The sequence below is a fragment of the Myotis davidii genome, unplaced genomic scaffold (genome assembly GCF_000327345.1).
Source record: "Myotis davidii unplaced genomic scaffold, ASM32734v1 scaffold520, whole genome shotgun sequence".
Taxonomy (NCBI): Eukaryota; Metazoa; Chordata; class Mammalia; order Chiroptera; family Vespertilionidae; genus Myotis; species Myotis davidii.
Window position 1 is genome coordinate 1,989,123 of NW_006292908.1, and position 19,515 is coordinate 2,008,637.

Sequence of the window (19,515 nt, forward strand, 5' to 3'; positions counted from 1 at the left end):
CTAGTTTTGTGCCAGTCTAGGAATAGACGATAGGGAGGAAGTATGAGATAGAACTGAGTTTAAAGAATTAAGCAAGAGCCCTGGCCAGTGTGGCTCCGTTGGTTGGGTGTCATCCCATGTACCAGGAGGTTTGATTCCTGGTCAGGGCACATGCCCAGGTGTTGGGCTCAATCCCCAGTATGGGGTGTGTAGGAGACAGCAAGTCGATGTTCTGCTCTCGCATATATATTTCTCTCTCCCTCTCCCTTCCTCTCTCTTTAGAAATCAATAAATTTTTTTTTAAAAGAACTATACAAGAATATAGGTATGAGTTAGGAAGGATTAGAACTAAAGTGATAGCAGATAAAGTTCAAAATTATGGGACTAATTTGAAACTCAGCAAAGGAAGAATAAACAGAATTCACTGAGTGGTATGATACAAGCCATAAGTGTAATCAACAGTCAAATCTCATCCCAAGTTTATGAACACTGGTTAAATGGCAACAGTGGAGTTCATACCAGAAATAGGCAAGTCAAGAGGAATTTACCAGTGACAGAGTAGATAAGGTGGAATAAGGTGGAATATCAGTAAAGACGGTGGGTGGTGGAAAATATAAAGAGTTCAGTGAAGATATATCAGTACATTTGTCAAATGTCTGGTTGACATTAGAATGAAATACCAAAGCTTTGTCGATAACTGGAATTCTACTTTGAGAGTGGAGTGCAGCATACAGTGCAGACTTCTGCAGCTATGGGTAGGGTCATATGCTGTACATTGCCAAGCCCAGAATCTTAGAAAGTGCCCAAAATAAAAAAAAAATTAAAAAAAGGAGGGATAGAAATAAGAGTCTCAAGAAAATGGGGCTGAGTTAAGGATTCAACCTTTGGGTTTAGGGCAATGTAGTCATATGATCATCCTAGGAACTAATTCAACATGGTGAGAACCAGAATTTTAATGTGAGGGATGATCAAGAGAGTTGGTGGTGATGGGTTTGATCTGTGAGTGTAAAATAATCCTTCAGAAGATCTAGCAAAGAAAGATGGACTCAGACTGTGAAAGAGAAGTTATGAGATTAACTATTTCCTTGGAATAGGGAAACTTTTTTATTTCACAGAAGAGAAGAAATTTTCCTCTCAGTGAAGAAGGAAAACTAAAAATGGGGAAGAGCTGGCATGGCTGATGGAGCAACATTCTAAATAATACTGGCTACACAGGTTTATAAAGGTTTTAATCCAACTCTTGTATGAAGGACTGGGTCTACTTCTGATCAAAAATTTAGCTGAAAGAAGCACTCTCATTAAATTTTTATAATATCTCTATTTGCTAAAGAAGGAATAGCAAATGTCACTGTAGCTTTTGCAATGCTTCTAATATGAGGGAAGCTTTGAATTAAAAGCAAATTCTGATCCCTCTACTTTGGGGCTGCATTAGACGAATAGAAGCAAATGATGTAATTAGTTAAATTCTCTTAAAAATGTACTATTCCTAAGCATTAAATATTTATTTTCTGATGAAAGAACTGTAAGATCAAGAGATCAGATATCAAAATTACTGAAATGGGTATTATAGGACGCAATTAAAAAGAAATACTAAGGACAAGAATTTAGAAGATAGTATGAAAGTATGGTGTTGCCATAATTAGATTATTTACATATTTGTTTTTAGAATTCACATCTCGCTTTTTCCCTAAAATAGTAACATGCACACTAAAATAAATTCAGCAAAAGGGAAATGGGGACCTTAGAAAGACTTTGACTCTGAACTTCTTGGAGGCAAGGCACAAAAGTGAACATACAAGGTTACACCAAGCCCTCGTGATGAGAAAACATAAAAGCACTATTTCTGCAGGAGAAACCATTTTTTTCTTGCTTTCCCTTCTAGAAGTTTCTGAAATAAAATCATTTGTAGTGGACACTGAGTAACTTAGTGGACAATGTCCTTGGCAAAATTTTACCAAGTAATTGCATGAGACTTATTCCTTCAAACACACAGTCACTTGCATAATATTAAAATGAAAGCAAATAGGCCATTTTTCAAGAGGCTGAGATTTGTGAATTCAAATATCTAAGATAGCTGATAGAACTTGGCACAGTGGCAAAATTTGTGGTACAGGAGGAATGAAGGACTAAGAGTCTTTGATCATCTCACCTAAACATTTTCACTTGAGTTTTATAAACTTGCATTAAACCTGTGCAGCATGGGAATCGTATCATGTAACACAGGTGACACTCAGCTATAGGCCAACCCCACCTTTTTATAAAGCCTTGTCTCTATGACCTTATCTATGACAGGTACTCTTGAATGCAGGCTCAGGACACCCTGAAGAAATGCGTTTCTTTTCTGGAACAATCAACAAACATTCTTCACAAAAAGTAGTGGAATATGTTTGCCAAAGCCACACAATGGACTCAATAACAATTTGATATTTCTGTCTAAGGATTAAATTAATGGCTATTTAACTCATGGGGTCTTTAAAATCTAATGAAAACTAAGACAGTACTTTGGATCAAGCTTATTAGATTTTTCACAAAACATACTCTGATATTCAACACTGAGGATTTTATGGTTTGAGATGTTTGTTAGCAATGAAGTGGTAAAAATGTGAAGAATGTGTAGAAAAGTGTCATAAAGCAGTTATACTTCATGCATTATAGAAAATACTTATTGTGATGACAGAAATTTTGGCTGCTTTAGCAATCAAGATCTGTGGGGGTCTTGATAATTCCAGTTAAATAAAAATGCATAAATATGAACTTGAATTATTATAGGCAGTTAATTGAAAGTATGTGTGTTGAAATGTAAATTCTTGAGGGATAGTACCGAATAATTAAACATGAATAGATTTTGTATTAATGACAGCAGGAAATTAGTCAAAATGAATGCCAAGATTCTCAAGTAAAGTACTAAAATATGCTGTGTTAAAGTATTCTATGGGAATACTTCTTTGAATTTCTTAATCAAAGTCAGCAGGTAACATATAATTCAATATTTCACACTACTTAAGGAGTCTCCTGGTTTAGACATCCCAAATAACTGAAGAGCTAAGGTTACTGAATGCCCCATGAATATCTCAAATATGCCTTAGAGAAACTGAGAGTTCTACATGAAAATTATTTCTTCTCTGCAATAATAATTAATGAAACATTGTAGAATGCCCTACACTTAACCATTCCATTACAAAAAAATGTTAAAAACTTCAGGTTGCCTTGTTGGCCTGTTAAGTATTGTAGAATAATTTGCATGTGAAAACAATCACATACTGAAAATGATACATTTTCTTCATGTCTACCTACACTAAACACAATAGAAAAATAATTTTTGTTTAGAGTTCTTTCAATTTAAAAAGATACCTGTTGATATTATATCAAATTTAATAATTATGATGGGAAAAGTATTCGTGTACAATACTTAGCTGCGATTCCTCTCTGCTCTACTCATGCCTTTTCCCACCTGTTACAGATGATGACTATTCACAGTGACACAGAATCCTCCCCACACTCCATGTCAATGAAGTGACACATAAAACAAATCAAACTTCCAAGTGTCAACTATATGGCAGGTCTAATTTGTTATTGTCAGGAGTACACTGCTGAGTAATGCATAAAAAAATGGGCTAAAGTACAATAACAATTTGCATCTGTGTTGTTCATTTAACATTTAATTACATTAGGCCTTGTATTATTACTTCAGCATTTCACTTCCCACAACTTGTCACCTCAATGAATCATACTAATCAAGGAACATGTTATATTTTCCTAATTAGCTGATCAGACATCTCTTTGACTTCTCCTTATTATGTTGTATAATGTTATGTGCATTATATATCTACTTAGAGGCCCAGTGCACGAAATTTGTGCACCCGGGGAGGAGGTCCCCCAGCCTGGCCCTGTGCCCTCTCACAGTGCGGGAGCCCTGCGATTGATAGCCCCAAAGACGTAGGCCCCGCCCACCCATCTGGGGCTCCTCAATGGATTGCTCCAAAGAGGTAGGCCAGAGCCAGGGGTCCTGCCTCTGTGGTGGACGCAGGGCTGTGGGAACCCCGGCGGAAGTTGCATGGAGCAGCCGCCGGGACTCGCCTCCGCTGTGCGTGCGTGCAGCCATCTTGTGACGGCGTGAAGGCATCATGGCGTGACAGTGTGAGGACCACCCAGGCTTTTATTAGTAAGATTAAATAAAGAGCGAATGAAGTGATTACATTCAAATTTAGTAGCATTTCTGTACAGCATAAGATTCCTTTATAAAATCCCTTGACTTTGAAGTAGTCAACTTTTTGTCCTCTATGCATAGTGTGAGGTTGACAAGAGACGTCCATGGAAGTAAAAAATACAATTAATGAAAAACCCACGAATATTTCAAATATGCCTTAGAGAAATTGAGAGTTCTACATGAAAATTATTTCTTCTCTGAAATAATGATTAATGAAACATTTATACTATGAAAAATAATAAATTTTACCAAAGAAAATAGTCTCTAAATATTAAATGATTAGGAAGAAAGAGTAATGCCAGATGCTGTTAAAATAAAAAATACTGATATTATCTTTATTGTAACTGAAAAAGGAAGCTATGTCATATACTTTGTGCTCTGAGTGAGACATAGTTTTAGTTGGGATTTCACGTCAGCTGCTTAGTGCTCCTGAGCCAGATTCTAGGTCAGTGCCAGGATTCTGGGCTTTTACACCCGCTTAGATATCCTCTCCTATTGGGTAAATGATAATAACCTTTTAATAATTCAATAATGGGGAAAATAGCTTTTTTTCCGTCAAGTGTCTCTCCTTTTTTATATCATATCACCTCCGCTTGTAATAATTTAGTTTGATCAGACACAGCTATGCCATTCTTACTTTAAAATGGCTGATGCACAACACCTCTGATTTTAATGCAGTTATTCTGAGAAGTAAACAACTACTTCCGTGGTGGATTCTGTGGTTGTATGATGAGAGCTTTTTTCAGATGATGAATTAAAAAATATTTGATAATATTTTCAGAGTTAAGATTTTATTTAGTGATGACTGTGGGTCAGAAGTGGCTCCCAGAGCTTTACGTATGACAGTTTATAGAATTCTCATAGCTTTATAACTTAGGAATTAGTGTCACCACAGAGAGGTGCCTGACCCAGGCAGTTGAGGTGGCTTGCCGGAGCCACCCAGCTACAAAGTATGAATCTGGAACTCCAAGCCAGGCTCCCTGGGGTCCAAACCCATGCTCTTTCCCATCCAGGAAGACCCTGCTTCTCCATAAGAACAGTCCCTTTTTTAAAAAAAAAATCAATGATATTTTCACAAGCCAATGCAGAAAATTTGATAGCAGATGGTGGATTTGTTATTGTGTGATTTCATTTACGTCTGAAAAAGGATTTCTCATATACGACATCCTCTGAAATTTCTCCTATACACACTAGCTCCTGGCCCCTTTCACCGAAGAATGAGAGGCACGGATCACAAACATTCAAGGTCTTAGCTTTTAAGGAGTCAAGAGAGGAAAAAAGATTTCAGAAAATTCCCAATACATTTCTGCTCACATACCTTTAAAAAATTAAAAATACACTATAGATGTATGCACTATCTACAGGTGTACATTTAGAGAGCAAGGTGAATTATAACCAGGTTAAAAAAAAAAACAGTACCTGATTTCCACCCATAAGTACTCTAACCTCCGCCTAAGCTCACCCATGTATACAGCCCAGCTGAATAGAAGAGCTCATGCTTTCACCCACAGCACACAGATGCGCTGAGTACAACAAAGCCTTGTTTTTCACACGAGGGTCTCCACCCCCGATGGTTACTTCCAAGGCTTGCTATCTGTTAAGCGTTGGCACGAGAACGCTGTTCCTTAGATGGACCCATCCATTTCCTCCCGTTCCACCGAAAGCCATTCTCCCAGGCCATCGAAAGCCTCAAGGCTTGCTCATCCTCCTCTCCACTTCAGCAGTAACAGAAAGCAAACAAACATGAATGAGATGCTGGTTCTCATGGGATCTGACCCACAGCACCCTCATTTTCTATGGCACGTTACCACGTGGGCCTGAGAGCGCTGGGCTCACGAGGTGTTCCTGGTTGAATAAACAAGGGATAAATATACTTCAGGAAGATGGAAAGGAGAAGGGGGGAAACAAACGAGCAAACAGAACCCCTGTGACCTGACATCATGGAAAAAACAAAAAAAGACACTAGGATGAAAAAATAAATAGTGTCATGGTTTACATGTGGGATTTGGATGGAATCTAGGGCTGTGTTTTCAGTCAAAACTCACCATCTCAAAACCACTTCTTTTCATCCGCCTGCAGGACTTGAGGTAAGTACGGATGCGCTTTCTGGCACGCTCTTGGTACTCAGGGAATTGTCGCCTGCATGAGTCAATGATAGCCTGGATCTTTTCTTTGGGCTGCTTAGAGATTGGGACCATTCGGTCCAAGTTTTCATCTACAAACAGCCTGACAAACATCTGTTGGCAAGAGGGAGACAGAGGAGAAGGGTTTGGAGGGCTGCTCTCAGCTGTTCCTCGCTTCCTGTCTTGATCACGGATAGGAAAAATACTCTTGTCTTTTGGTGTATTCACTGGAGAACTTTGCAATGGAAAGCCAGAGATTTTAAGCAAACACTCTTTAAAGACTTTCTCAATGGTTGGATAAAAAGAGAGAGAGAGAAAAAGAGAGAGAGAAAGGCAGACAGACACAGACAGACAGAAAAGTATAGACTATTGTGTAGAAAAAAAACAGGAGGCAACAGTAGACTGCGACAACGAAGCACCCCATCAAATTCTCTGTTCGAGAGAAATGCAATACGGCCGCCACTTTGCTACTCTGCACACAGACCACGGACTCTCTGTCATGCATCATTAACAAACTGGGCAGCAGAAGAGCGAGCTGGTGGCGGGCTGTGGACTGCTCACCCACCGGGTCCACATGATACTCACACAACACGCCCGTGTCCGGCCACACGGGCCTTAACATCCTAAGCAAAACACAGCCATTCTGGTGTCTGGTTGGCAAAGAGTATTTCCTGTGCTTTTAATAAACGCCTCTGCAAATTAAACAAACACGTCTCTAAAGTATCCACATTTACCAGCAGGCGACATGGGAGTGCAGGGTGAGCAGTGAGCCACCGGGGAGGTGGGGGACTCACGTTGAAAGCCTTCAGCCGCTCGGCCTCCACGCCGTCCGTCTCGGCCGCCTTCTCGGCGTCGTCGTGGTCCTCGTGGTCCTCGTCATCCTCGTCCCCCCGGTGCAGGGACAGGTCCTCGGCCCCTCGCTCTCCGCCCTCGTGTTTGCTGGAGTCGTAGCTGGAGTAGCTGTGCGCAGGGGACTGGAGAGAGAGGAGAGGAGGAGATGGCCGGTTTACATGCACTGCCCAACCTTAGACACAGTGTTTTATTTCTGAATTGGAGCTGTTTCTCAAAGAAAGTCTTGCTGAAATGAGTTGATAATTTCGAGAGCTGTGGCTATTCTAATTTAAATGAAAATTAATTAAAATTTCATTAAAAATGCATTTCCCCAGTTACACCGGGCACATTTCAAGTGCTCAAGAGGCCCATGGGATCTTCCCATCATGGCACAAAATTTGATTTGATTTAGCTTTTTGAGAGCAATTGCTGTTTCCACTCAATGTCCCTGTTCCAAAGAAAAGAAAAGCCAACCTGCAATCAGTTTTGCAAGAGAACCATTGAATCGCACGTTCTCCGCGATGGAAATGACCTCGGAGCTGAGCCGGCCTCACTGCATTAGGATTCTTCAAACGGATGAGGACGCTCAGGGCGGGCATGCTCAACTGGCTTGCCCAGCAAGGACCAAAGTATTGCGGAGACCAGGCTTGTGCTTTGTCTGACAGCATGCTTTCCAATCAGTTTACAGATTGTCTGAGTCTCAGGATGGCGTCTGATTTTAGTTTAGAAAACAAGGAACCAGGGTCCCTCCAATGATGTGTCACGCTTAGTGCTTCCTGACACGTAAGAGATGACAAAGGCCAACCAAGACAATGTTCCCAGCTGAGCCCTGTACCCGAGACCAACCCTGGGTCCTGCTGTGTGGCTCCTGCTTCTCTGTCAGCCCAGAGTCTTCTCCTTTGGGAAACAGCTCTTCCTTCCACCACGTGGAGTGGCGATCCCAAGGCACCAACCTTCTCCGCCTCCTGCGTGTGCCTCACCTTCTCCTCCAGGTGAAAAAACACCAACTCGCCTGTAACTGAAACCACGCCGAGTCCAGCAGAGCTAAGCAGAACCTCCCATGAACCTCTAGATTCCACTGTGCTTGAAATTAACCTACACACTCAGATGTATGATAAAATACATCCTCCCTGCACCCCCCTTTATGTTGATTAAATCTGAGTTTAGTCGCATGTAATTGAGTCTGGAGTGGCACAGAAATCAATCATTATAAGGCCAGAGTAATGAGGCAGATTTCACACATACTAATTTAGATACATAGGTGGCTCCCGGTACACACATAGCAATATCTGTGAACAGCAGCAGCTCTCCTCAAATCTATCCATAACGTCAAATCCTTCTGAAAGACCTTGACAATGGAAAATTTTAAATCAATGGTATTAAAAAAATGCCCCTGTGAAATGTTAACATGTGTGTAGCATGCTTTAAGGATCACACAAATTTAGCTGTATAATGAGAGGAGAAATTGTAAAACTAGAATAGACAACTGACCTCAAAATGAAGTTAAAATTTAAAAACCAGAATATTTTTATAGTTCAAAACATTAAGAAGTGGAATTAACTAATAAAATACAAGGCACACATTCCATAGGTTTGAAAAAATACACCATATAGAATATGTTTTTAAATGGCAGTGTGCAATATTTAGATAAGGCTATAATATACTTATCTGCATTCAAATATGCCGAGCTAATTTATTCTTTCTACGCACCCTCTGAGACACACAAACCAGCATCTGCTACAAACAGAATCAGCTGGAACCAAAAAGGACGTACAGTCCTACTCTCTTCAGGTAAAAAAAAGCCCATCCTTAACATATTTGAGAATATTCGGGCTCTAAATCTCAAGCATAATCCATATAAACTAAATGATCCTCTACAATGTAAACTAAAATGATAAAAACTCTGAATTCTGCTTCTCAAGTGGAGTTTCATTTCTTGCCTCTCTCTGGGCCAATCAGATTAAGTTCCGTTTCTACAAAGATCCCCACTTGTGCCTCAGTCCATCTCCAATCCTTTGCTAAACTGTGAGCTCATGATGACTGGACTATGGCATTTGACACAGAAGTAAACTCTGTGTCCATTGCGCTCTCCATTTCTTCTCATGTTAACGTGCACTTTCCTTCAAGCTACACTGAGAGGCAGCAAAGCAGATCCTTCCACGTCTCCCCTCACACCACCCAGGGCATGCTCTCCGCAGAGTTGCCGCTCAAGGCTAGCTTCTTATTTTCTACAAAACCAGCTGGTCTTAAAAACAGAAAGAAGATAAGCCACAGACTGGGAGAAGAGGATTGCTAAAGACACATCTGATAAAGGACTGTAATCCAAAATATACAAAGAACACTGAAAACTCAACAAGAAAACAATTAGATTAAAAAAGGACCAAAGACATTTATGAGTGATAGGAAGGCATTTGTGAGAAGCAGTTTTTGAGGATGCAATGAAATCATACAGAGAGATTCAACACTGTAAACAGATAACAAAAAATCTTAGTACACAACTCAAGGCAAAAAAAAAAGAGAGAGAGAGAGAGACACTTTGGACAGGCTACATAAACGCTGATGGAGCAGGGGGCGAGGAGAGAGTCTAAGCCGTATTCTAAAATGGGTTTAGAACAACTGATTCGGGGCAGTCTCCTGGCACACATGCCTCATGTTCTAAATGGTTACTGCAGTTTTTCTTCCTGAGGAAAAAAAAGATGCCCATCATTCAACAGATTCCACTTAGAAACAGAAGCCGTAAGTCAAAAGCAATGCGCTTTATGTGAAGGTGCTGTATATTTCTACGGGAAAGAATTGCTCCTGAGAGAGTTGTACATTTTAGCCAATTTGTCAAGGCTTTTATTTTTATGATACAAATGAGGACAGAAATGTGTGTTAGGAATGACATTTAAAGTTCCTTTCGATTCCAAGCTCCTATGATTACACCACTTTTGAGAGAAGAACCCAACGAAGTATATGTTCTTTCAGCTTCTAGAGGCAGATGTCAGGGACACTGGTTTCTCTTGTATCACAAGGTTAGAACACACCACACGGACAACAAGGGTCTTGCGATCTAGTGAGTTCAAATGTGCATCCCGGATTTAATTGTCCTTCCAACGTTTCAAAAACAACTACTACAGACATTAACCCATCACTCTGAAGGAGAAATTCCCAGATGGCAAAATTCATCTTCTAACATTTCAGTTTAGTTTTACAACTAAAGTAATACAAGGGAAATGCAGGCATCAGATCTCAGAACGTCTATTGTGAATATCAATTAGATTTTCTTCAAGTTGTTTTAAAAAGACAAAAAAATGTTACGGGAATCATTAGTGTATTTTCCCCAACACCCTTATTTTGCTATAGTATTATCTCAAATGTTTTTAGAAGAACTTCTTTTTCTTGTTAAAGTTAAATTGGAATTTAAAGTGAGCCTTCGAAGTGAACCATTGATTCCATCACCAGCAACACAAACGACTGTAATACTATAATGGTTTTGAGGCATTATTACCATTTTTGTTCTCAAGGGACTGGGGTTGTATAAATATTTTAGCAATGTTGAGTAATAATTTCATCAGCCTAGCCTCCAGATACTAAAAAACAATTGATGTTTGACAAGTAGAATTGCCACACCTGCTACCTATTATTACAGTGCTTTTAACTTGCAGATTAAATGTTTCATTTGTCTTATTTAAAAAGAAATAAATCTAGTCATAAATAATAGTAACATTAATAGTAATAATAACAATGATAACTAAGACTTATATTGTGCATATTATGTTCCCGTTCTGTACTTAATACTTTATACAAATGTGTTCTCACAAGGACCCCATGAGGAAATACTAGTATGCTTATTTGACGAGTGAGAAAGGCAGAGAGAAAAAATGGTGGAGTTGTGATTTGAGCTCCTGCAGGCTTGTTTCAGTGCCCACCCACCCACATCTCTATGTTACAGAATACACGATTTAAGTCATACCACCTCTGGCTTGAGATTATTTGGACGCTATGAGACATAATTAATCTATCCTTAATCAATATAATCAGGGGTCCTCAAACTTTTTAAACAGGGGGCCAGTTCACTGTCCCTCAGACCGTTGGAGGGCCAGACTATAGTTTTAAAAAAACTATGAACAAATTCCTATGCACACTGCACATATCTTATTTTGAAGTAAAAAAACAAAACAGGAACAAATACAATATTTGCATTTGCATGTGGCCCGCGGGCCATAGTTTGAGGACCCCTGAATATAATGTTACCTGCTGTAACTCACAAAATCCTCCAAAATTCAGTGAATAGACACAATTCAATTCTCCTTCAGATGGAAGTTCAAATTATTTCCCTGACTGGCAGGGGAGTTCACGAGGTCATCCAGGGACCCAGGCTCTTTCCACCTGTGGAAACCTAGGGTCTGAGAGTCCTCTACGCCCAGCCAGTAGAGAAACAAAGGAGGATCATCCATGGGAAGCGGCTATGGGCCCACCTGGACCTGGTACATTCCACCTTCCACTCACTTTCCATCGCCCAGACCTCAACCACAGGGACGAGGAAGACTTGGAAATTCTGTTCAGCTGTGTGCCCAGGAAGAAAGCTGGACTGGTGAGCAGCTGGCCAGTACCGCCCACATCTTCATCTATCTTCCTAGTGATGTTTTACTCATTTTTTTGCTCCCAAACTAATGCTTACTCTACTAGACTTCTCTATCTTTTCTAGAGACGCCATAGGTATTCATCAAAATGAATGCCACTAGTACCTACAAAGAATGTTGTGAAGTTAGAGTAAGAATTGAAAAATGGCGACATCCCGGCCAAGAGGGAGCCTTTGGGCATTAAGAGGAAGAGCTACAGTGGTGGTTCTCCATCAGGGAGGTCTCTACTAACAGCTCCTTTGCTCTTCCAGGAGGAACATTTATCTACTTAAGGCCCCCTGTTCTCCTCTGTCCCTGCGGCAAGAAATTAAACTCTTTGTAGAATTTATAGAATTTCTTGAGAAATTTTGACTGCATGGTTATTGATACATAGTAAACATCCCAAGATAGTCTGGGTTTGTTAATTGTTAATTTAAATAAGGGCTCTGCCAACACTTTGTGCTAGGGATACAACAAGTGCTTAATAGAAGCTTATGGATTATTGTTTAGTAATATTGGTTTTGAATGGTAGGGCGAAAAAGAGAGAATCCAGACTATGACTATAAATTAAATAAAGGCTTACAGAAACCTGAGCCTTTTCCTTTTAAATTTACTTTTTAAAGCAGGTATAGTGGTAATGGGTGAGCAATGCTTGTTATATATAAAGCACATGAACTTTTAAAAAATTGTAAAATCTGAAAACAAGGCTCAATAGACATTATATCATGCTTGTTCTTAGGTCTCCAGGACAAAATTAAAAACAAAATCAACTTCACATATTCTTTTGGATATGAAATCAGTAGAATAAGAGGGCAAGAAGAAGACTTTGATAACTAATAAATGAATTATAATAAGATAAGTCAGTTATCTCATTGAAATTTCAGGTTTATTGATGCTCAAATAATATGCCAGACACAATCATATCCTTTAAAATTATAAATAAAATTTATCTGTTCACCTTTTTCTAACCCCATCCATTAAATGATCTAACCATATTGTCTGACTCCATGCTGAGTTAATTGCAAAATAACATAGTATCTATTGACAAAATAACTCCAATTCTGAGATTAATAAATATTATTACAGGTTTATAATCTTTTATTTGAAACCTTTGGCCCTAGATATGTTTGGGACTTAGAATACTTTGGATTTAGCTAGAACATGTAAGGCATAAACTATAGAGTTTGAAATATCCCAGAGCACACAAAAATATTTTCATATTTCTCCAGAAACTCGTATGAATATTTACACTAAAACAAGTAAATGCATAAATAAAGACTATATGTAGTTTCATGTCAATTTAGGTCAGGCTTTGCAACACATGAGTTTTCCACAAATTTAAGTTAAAAGAGAAGTTTTTGAGAGGCTTTTTGATTTTAGAATTGTGGAAAAGGAACTCAGAGCTCCTAATCCAATTAAATCTTCTATGTTTAAATTAGATATTGTGCCGAAGCCGATTCCGGTCAAGGGCATGTACCTGGGTTGCGGGCACATCCCTAGTGGGAGATGTGCAGGAGGCAGCTGATCGATGTTTCTGACTCTCTGTCTCTCTCCCTTCCTCTCTGTGAAAAATCAATAAAATATATTAAAAAAAATTAGATATTGTTTCTAAGCTGCCTCTTCATGAAGCAATTTTAATGAGTGACAATTATGTAAATACCGCAAACATTTCAAACAACTCCCATATAGTCAAATTTAAAACAATGCTTTTGGTGATTTCTAGTCCAGCATTTAAGCAGCTTAAAAGACATTAGTCCAAACAAGTAAAAAAAATAAGAAAAAAAATCCACAACTGTTCCTCGATCCATCAGAGAAGTGAGTTCACAGGGCGAACTGCTGCACCCCCAGAGAGACAGGTAGGCAGAGAGAGAGAACCATGACTTAGCGGAGCAGAAACCTCCATCCACAGAAACCAGGATTTGGGCAGGAAAACCTGAATGCTAACTGATGAATTTCAGGAGATCTCAACAACAGCAGAATGCATTCTTTTCAAGCTCACACGAAACATTCACCAAGATAGACCACATTCAGGTCACTAAGAGTGCTTTAACACATTTAAAAGAAATCATACAACATAGCCTCTCAGACCACAGAGGAAACAAACTAGAAATCGAAAACAGAAAGTTAGCTGGAAAATCTCCAAGTATTTGGAGGGCATATAACACACTTCTAAATAACACAGAGGTCAAAGAATAACTCTCAAAAGAAGTTAAAAAATACCTTGAACTACGTGAAAATTTATCAAAATTTGTGGGATGCAGCAAAAGCAGTGTTTAGAGGGAATTTTGTAGCATTAAATGTATATATCAGAAAAGAAGCTTCCACTTGAGGAGACTTGAAGGGCAACAAATTATATTCAAAGTAACCAGATGAAAATAATGAAAATTAGACAGAAATCAATAAAGTTGAAAACAGGAAAATAATAAAGAAAGTAAAAGAAACCAAAAACTGTTGTTTTTAAGTATCGGTCAATGATATAAGCCTCTAGTTAAAAAAAAGACACATTACTAATATCACAAATGAAACAAGTGACATCACTACAGATTCATGGATATCAAGGGGATAATACAGGATTACTACAATCAACTATATCTACAATTTCCATAACCCAGATAAAAAGGACCGGTGCCTGGAAAGGTACAACTGCAAAATCTCACACAGGAAGAAACAGGCAATTTGAAAATAGGCCTTTACCTATTAAAATTGAGTCAATCCCTTCTGAAAACAGAAGGCATCAGAACCAGATGAGTTCTTCTCTGGTGAAATCTATCCAACACTTACGAATAAATTACCTGCAAAGGACAGAAGCAGAGGGACTACTTCTGGATTCATTCTACTAGTGTGAGGTCAAAATTACAAGTATGACAAGAAAACTCCAAAACAGTATCGCTCATGAGCATAAATGCAAAAGTCTCTAAGAAAATATTAGCAAATTGAATCCACCAATGTATAAAAAGTTATACACCATGACCAACTGGATTTAGCCCATATATGCAAGGCTGGTTGAACATTCACGATTCAATAGTGACTCATCACATCATAATCCTCACATAAACAGATCAATTACATGAACAGAAAAATTGAATGATATTCCATTTTCACTAATAGGAAGACTCAATATTGTCAAGAAATCAGTTCTTCCCAATTGGATCTAGTGAATTAATACAATCAAAATCCCAAGTTTTTGTATTAATATCAACAAATTGATTCTAAAGTTTATATTGACAGGCGAAAGACCCAAAAGAAACTACTTAATATTGAAGAAGAATAAAACCAAAGTTGAAGGGCTGACACGTCCTAACTTCAATATTTACTCTAAAGCCACAGTACCTGAGACAGTATGGCACTGATTAAATAATGGATAAATCCATGGACCAGAAGTCCAGAAATAGAACCACTCAAATATAGTCAACTGATCGTTGACAAAGGAACAATGGAGAAAGAATGATCTTTTCAACAGTGATGCTGGAACAATTAGATATCCACATGCAAAAAAATTTAACCTTATACATGATAATACACACCAACTTCTTTCTTGCCACAGGGCCGTATCTTCAACAACAGGGAAACAAGAATATATTTTTCCCATCGACAAATTAAATCACAATAAATTCACAATAAATTATGAAGGAATGTAATGAAAGCTTAATCCGGGCCCAATTTTCACTCTTACAACTACCCTAGGCCCAAATATAAAGAGAAATATACTTTTAGGGGATTTACCTGCAGGGAATTTACCTCCAAAAAAACACCACCGCCGACTTACATAGAAATATTTTCCTGGGATGGCACAAGTGAATTTGCAAACTTCTCAAATGCTGGTCAATTTTATCATTAAAAACCAAAAGGAAAACCCAAACCAGATCCACAACAAAAAATCAAGTGATTGTTGTTCCTTTATCAACTCTGAACAAATGTAATGTGGCTTCAAGGTTTTACAAATTATCAACATTTGTCCAAGGGCTCACTTTAAGTAATTCAGTTATCCCTCCCTCATTGCCGTCTGTGTGACCTTGAATGGTTTATTTCACCGAAGTCTCAGGTTCCCCGGTACAACCTGAAGGTGACATTGTGCCTGCCCCACCGAATGGCAATGAAGAATATGGGAGAGGGAAAGAACAAAAACGGACTGAGGAAAATTATGTCTCAAGGAGAGAAATGCTATAATGCATCAAACCAGTGATTCAAGTGAAGGCTACAGTATGATTAAAAAATTTAAAGATTTTAATAATTCTTTTCATTTATTTATTTTTGAATATATTTTATTGATTTTTTACAGAGAGGAAAGGGAGAAGGATAGAGAGTCAGAAACATCGATGAGAGAGAAACATTGATCAACTGCCTCCTGCACACCCCCTACTGGGGATGTGCCCGCAACCCAGGTACATGCCCTTGACCGGAATTGAACCTGGGACCTTTCAGTCGGCAGGCCCACACTCTATCCAATGAGCCAAACCAGTTAGGGCTTAAAAATTCTTTTTAAGAATCAAATCCATCCTAAGTGGTGGCACCAATTGTAAAACCTCAAGAGGTCATTTTTATAGGATTGTTTTGACAGCTAGGGAATTCAGGCATCTGAGAGTGTTTACTTAGTGATACAGCATTTACCCTCTGGCCAATGGGGAAAATGAAACATAGGCATTTAATTAAGTGTCTAAATATTGTACCTTCCAACATTGTGATTACTTGAGATTTAGTATTTTGTGTGCATTTTAAAATGGTGTAATTTTAGTTTAGCAATAGTTTATTAGTCATGGCTGATAAAAAAAAAATCTACTTTTACACACACACATTTTCCCTCTAGACCAGTGGTTCTCAACCTTGGCTGCACATTAGAATCACCTGGGAATCTTTTTTAAATCCTGATTTCTGGGCCTCATCCTCCGGAAATTCTGTTTCTTTGTGATGGGGTGGGGCCACAACATTAGTAACAAAGAAACACAATTTCTGGAGGATGAGGCCCAGAAATCAGGATTTTAAAAAGATTCCCAGGTAATTCTAATGTACAGCCAATGTTGAGAACCACTGCTCTAGACCAATATTGAAAATTCCTTAATATATTTTTTATTATGGAGTAACAAAATAAATAACACAATACTGGGTGAAATAAAATGCAATTAATCATTCTAGTTTTGCAGCAAAGGCTGACGTTCAACAGATTTTAGGTAAAATTCTAACCGTCATCTATCGTGGTGTCTGCTGGGGAAGGTATGAAATACACAGAGAGCGATTTAAATTAAGACCAACTCCCGACCTCCTTGCTCCCTCTGAATGGACTGCCTCCTCACCACAGACCAAAGCTGAGAGCCACGGAGCCACTGGCTTTTCCCCACTTGGATTTTTACGGATAAAGAAACTGGACAGAGATGTGTAGATAAATAATCACGGATTGGCTATGAGCTTTGATCAAATCAACCACGTTTCGCTACTTTATTCTCAAGCCAAAATATAATAAACCAATAAAAAATAAGTGTGCCTGATACGAAATATCTTTCTAATATGGGGCTATAAATCCTCATAGTACAAACTACGTTATATTCCCTTATACTTCTTAGTTTGAAAGGGATATTTATTGAAAACAGTAAAGCTATTTTATCTATTGATTTAATGTATATTATTGCACCTTTTAATAACTTCTGAATAACAAATAATAGTTTTCTTTTACAACGGGGAGGAGCTGTTAACCAATGTGTAAATAAAGTCAATTTACATGAAACAGGGAAGTCCAAACAGCAAAGAACTAAATCAGGTACTTAATATTTTATGAAAACAACCATTTGTAAAATGAAAATTAAGTTTGAAATTCGGAATTAACCACTAAGTGCATTATCTCTATTGTATAGATTCCTTATAGGTTTAAATGAAGACATACTCCTCCTGCAATGAAACAACACTAGGCCCAGTTTATCCTGTGTGACTCTTCCTGTTATAAGAGAGGTTTAAAAGGAAACTGTATTCAGCGGTCGCCAATCTTTCGGACCTCAGGGACCACCAGTAGTTCAATTACTATCCTGTGTCAACGACTAAAATGGGTCTGACCGCTCTGAAGTAATCCCCACCCCCAAGTTCCTGGTTTACAGACTGAGAGCACTCTGTGATATGCTGGTGAACTGTGTAAGGGCACTGAGCATTTTTAGTTAGAAAGTAAAAGCTAAGCCATTTGATGGGCTGATCTGCAACACGTTGTTACAACAAAAGGATATCGACTTTACAATAACTTTAATAAGGATTAAAATATCTACAAATTATTGGCTATTACTTAACATTCTAAAGAAAAATCAATCCTTAATCCTTAAAGGTGAAGGGATTAAGCGCAAAGGGGAAAAAAAGAAAAAAACAACAAAGGAAAAAAACACACAACCTCATAGACACAGAGAACAGTACGGAGGTTACCAGAGGGGAAGGGGATAAAGAGGGCTTGGGGGGATACAAGGTGATGGAAGGAGCCCTAACTTGGAGTAGGGACACTCACACCACAGACAGATGGTGTATTATAGAATTGTACCCTGAAACTTAGATAATTTATTAACCTATATCACTCCAATTAATTTTTAAAAATCCTTAATTCAACAAAACTGGTAAAATGCTTCAAAATATCCACCAGCCCAGGATCTTAGCGGAGTATTAATATACAATCTACTACATGTAAGGCACAGTTAGACAATGTTACTTTTTTGTGTTTTGACTAGGAAAAATGACAACAAAAGCCATCATGAGGGATTACACGGTGTTTTCTGGGGGAAATCGTTTTAGGAAACCGTTACGATGGCTGCATGAGCTAAAAAGTCCGTGTGCTTGACAAGGAGATGTAACAACTCCTGTGATCCCGCGAGGGAGGACAGGGCACAGAGCCCAGCTGCCCCCAGCAGGGACCCCCCTACCTGCGGGTCTCACAGCAGAAACCCTGAGCCGCCCAGCCAGGTGAAGCCTGAACTGGATATAACTGCTGGAGCCTGGGGCTGAGAACTCCGAGAGCTGGAAATTCCCAGGGCTCAATTCCAGGGGCGCCCACAGTATGGCGAGGATCGCCTCCACGGCCTTGACCAAGGTTCCCACAGTAGATATTGGAGAAGGGTCCCCTCGGCTCCGCAGGGAGAGAAGGAAGGGCCATGATGAAATGAGTCAGAGCCCTTATTCCTCCTTAAATAGGCGGCCCTCAGGCGGAGCTAATTGACCTGAGCCAGACCTGCTGCCTCTCACCACCGATGGGGGTCATCAGAGCTGCTGCCCTGGGGAGGGAGCCACGCTCTCCTCTCCCACCCCGTCCCCTCCTGCCCTGTCCCCTCCAGCCCGGGGAGGAGGAGAAATCTGCAAAAAGCTTATGAAGGTCACAGCCCTGAGGCACAGGCTCCCCAAAGGCCTCAGACCTTATCATGAACCTACGGACTGGGTCCTGCCCCCCACACCTCAGCACCTCATCACTAAGGACCACTTACAGCAGTTCCCTTTGCCCAGGACTCTGAAACTGGCTACCAAAGACCATCACAAGGCAACCCAAACCCAAAACCCACGTGGGAGAGACGCAGCGTCAGAATCAGACAGGGCCGGGGTGTTGGATTATGGACTGGGCGTTTCTTAAAAGAAACTAGGACTCACCTGCTAAGGGCTCTGGTGGAGAAAGGAGACAGTGTTAACATAAAGAAACAGAGACCAGCCTTGAAAATTCCCAATCAGCCACATAAACAGAGCTTAATTAAGCTGATCGCAAGGCTAACTGGACCTGGGTAATTTCTTGTGATGTCTCTGGAAGCCATAAGCAAAACTTTTATTT

General features: G+C 39.4%; 1 protein-coding gene across 3 annotated transcripts in view; it reads right to left on the minus strand.

Moving 5' to 3' along the window:
• Window positions 1-19,515, minus strand: part of NOL4 (nucleolar protein 4) — a 233,177-nt gene that overhangs the window by 54,900 nt on the left and 158,762 nt on the right. For 2 of the 3 annotated variants that reach the window (XM_006766378.2, XM_015565682.1), the window contains 2 exons: window positions 7,104-7,283; window positions 6,232-6,423 (listed from right to left, as the gene is read on the minus strand). In XM_006766378.2, the coding sequence (XP_006766441.1) occupies window positions 6,232-6,423; window positions 7,104-7,283 (372 nt within the window). The remainder of the gene's footprint in view (window positions 1-6,231; window positions 6,424-7,103; window positions 7,284-19,515) is intronic. The other variant, XM_006766379.2, reaches the window with a different exon arrangement.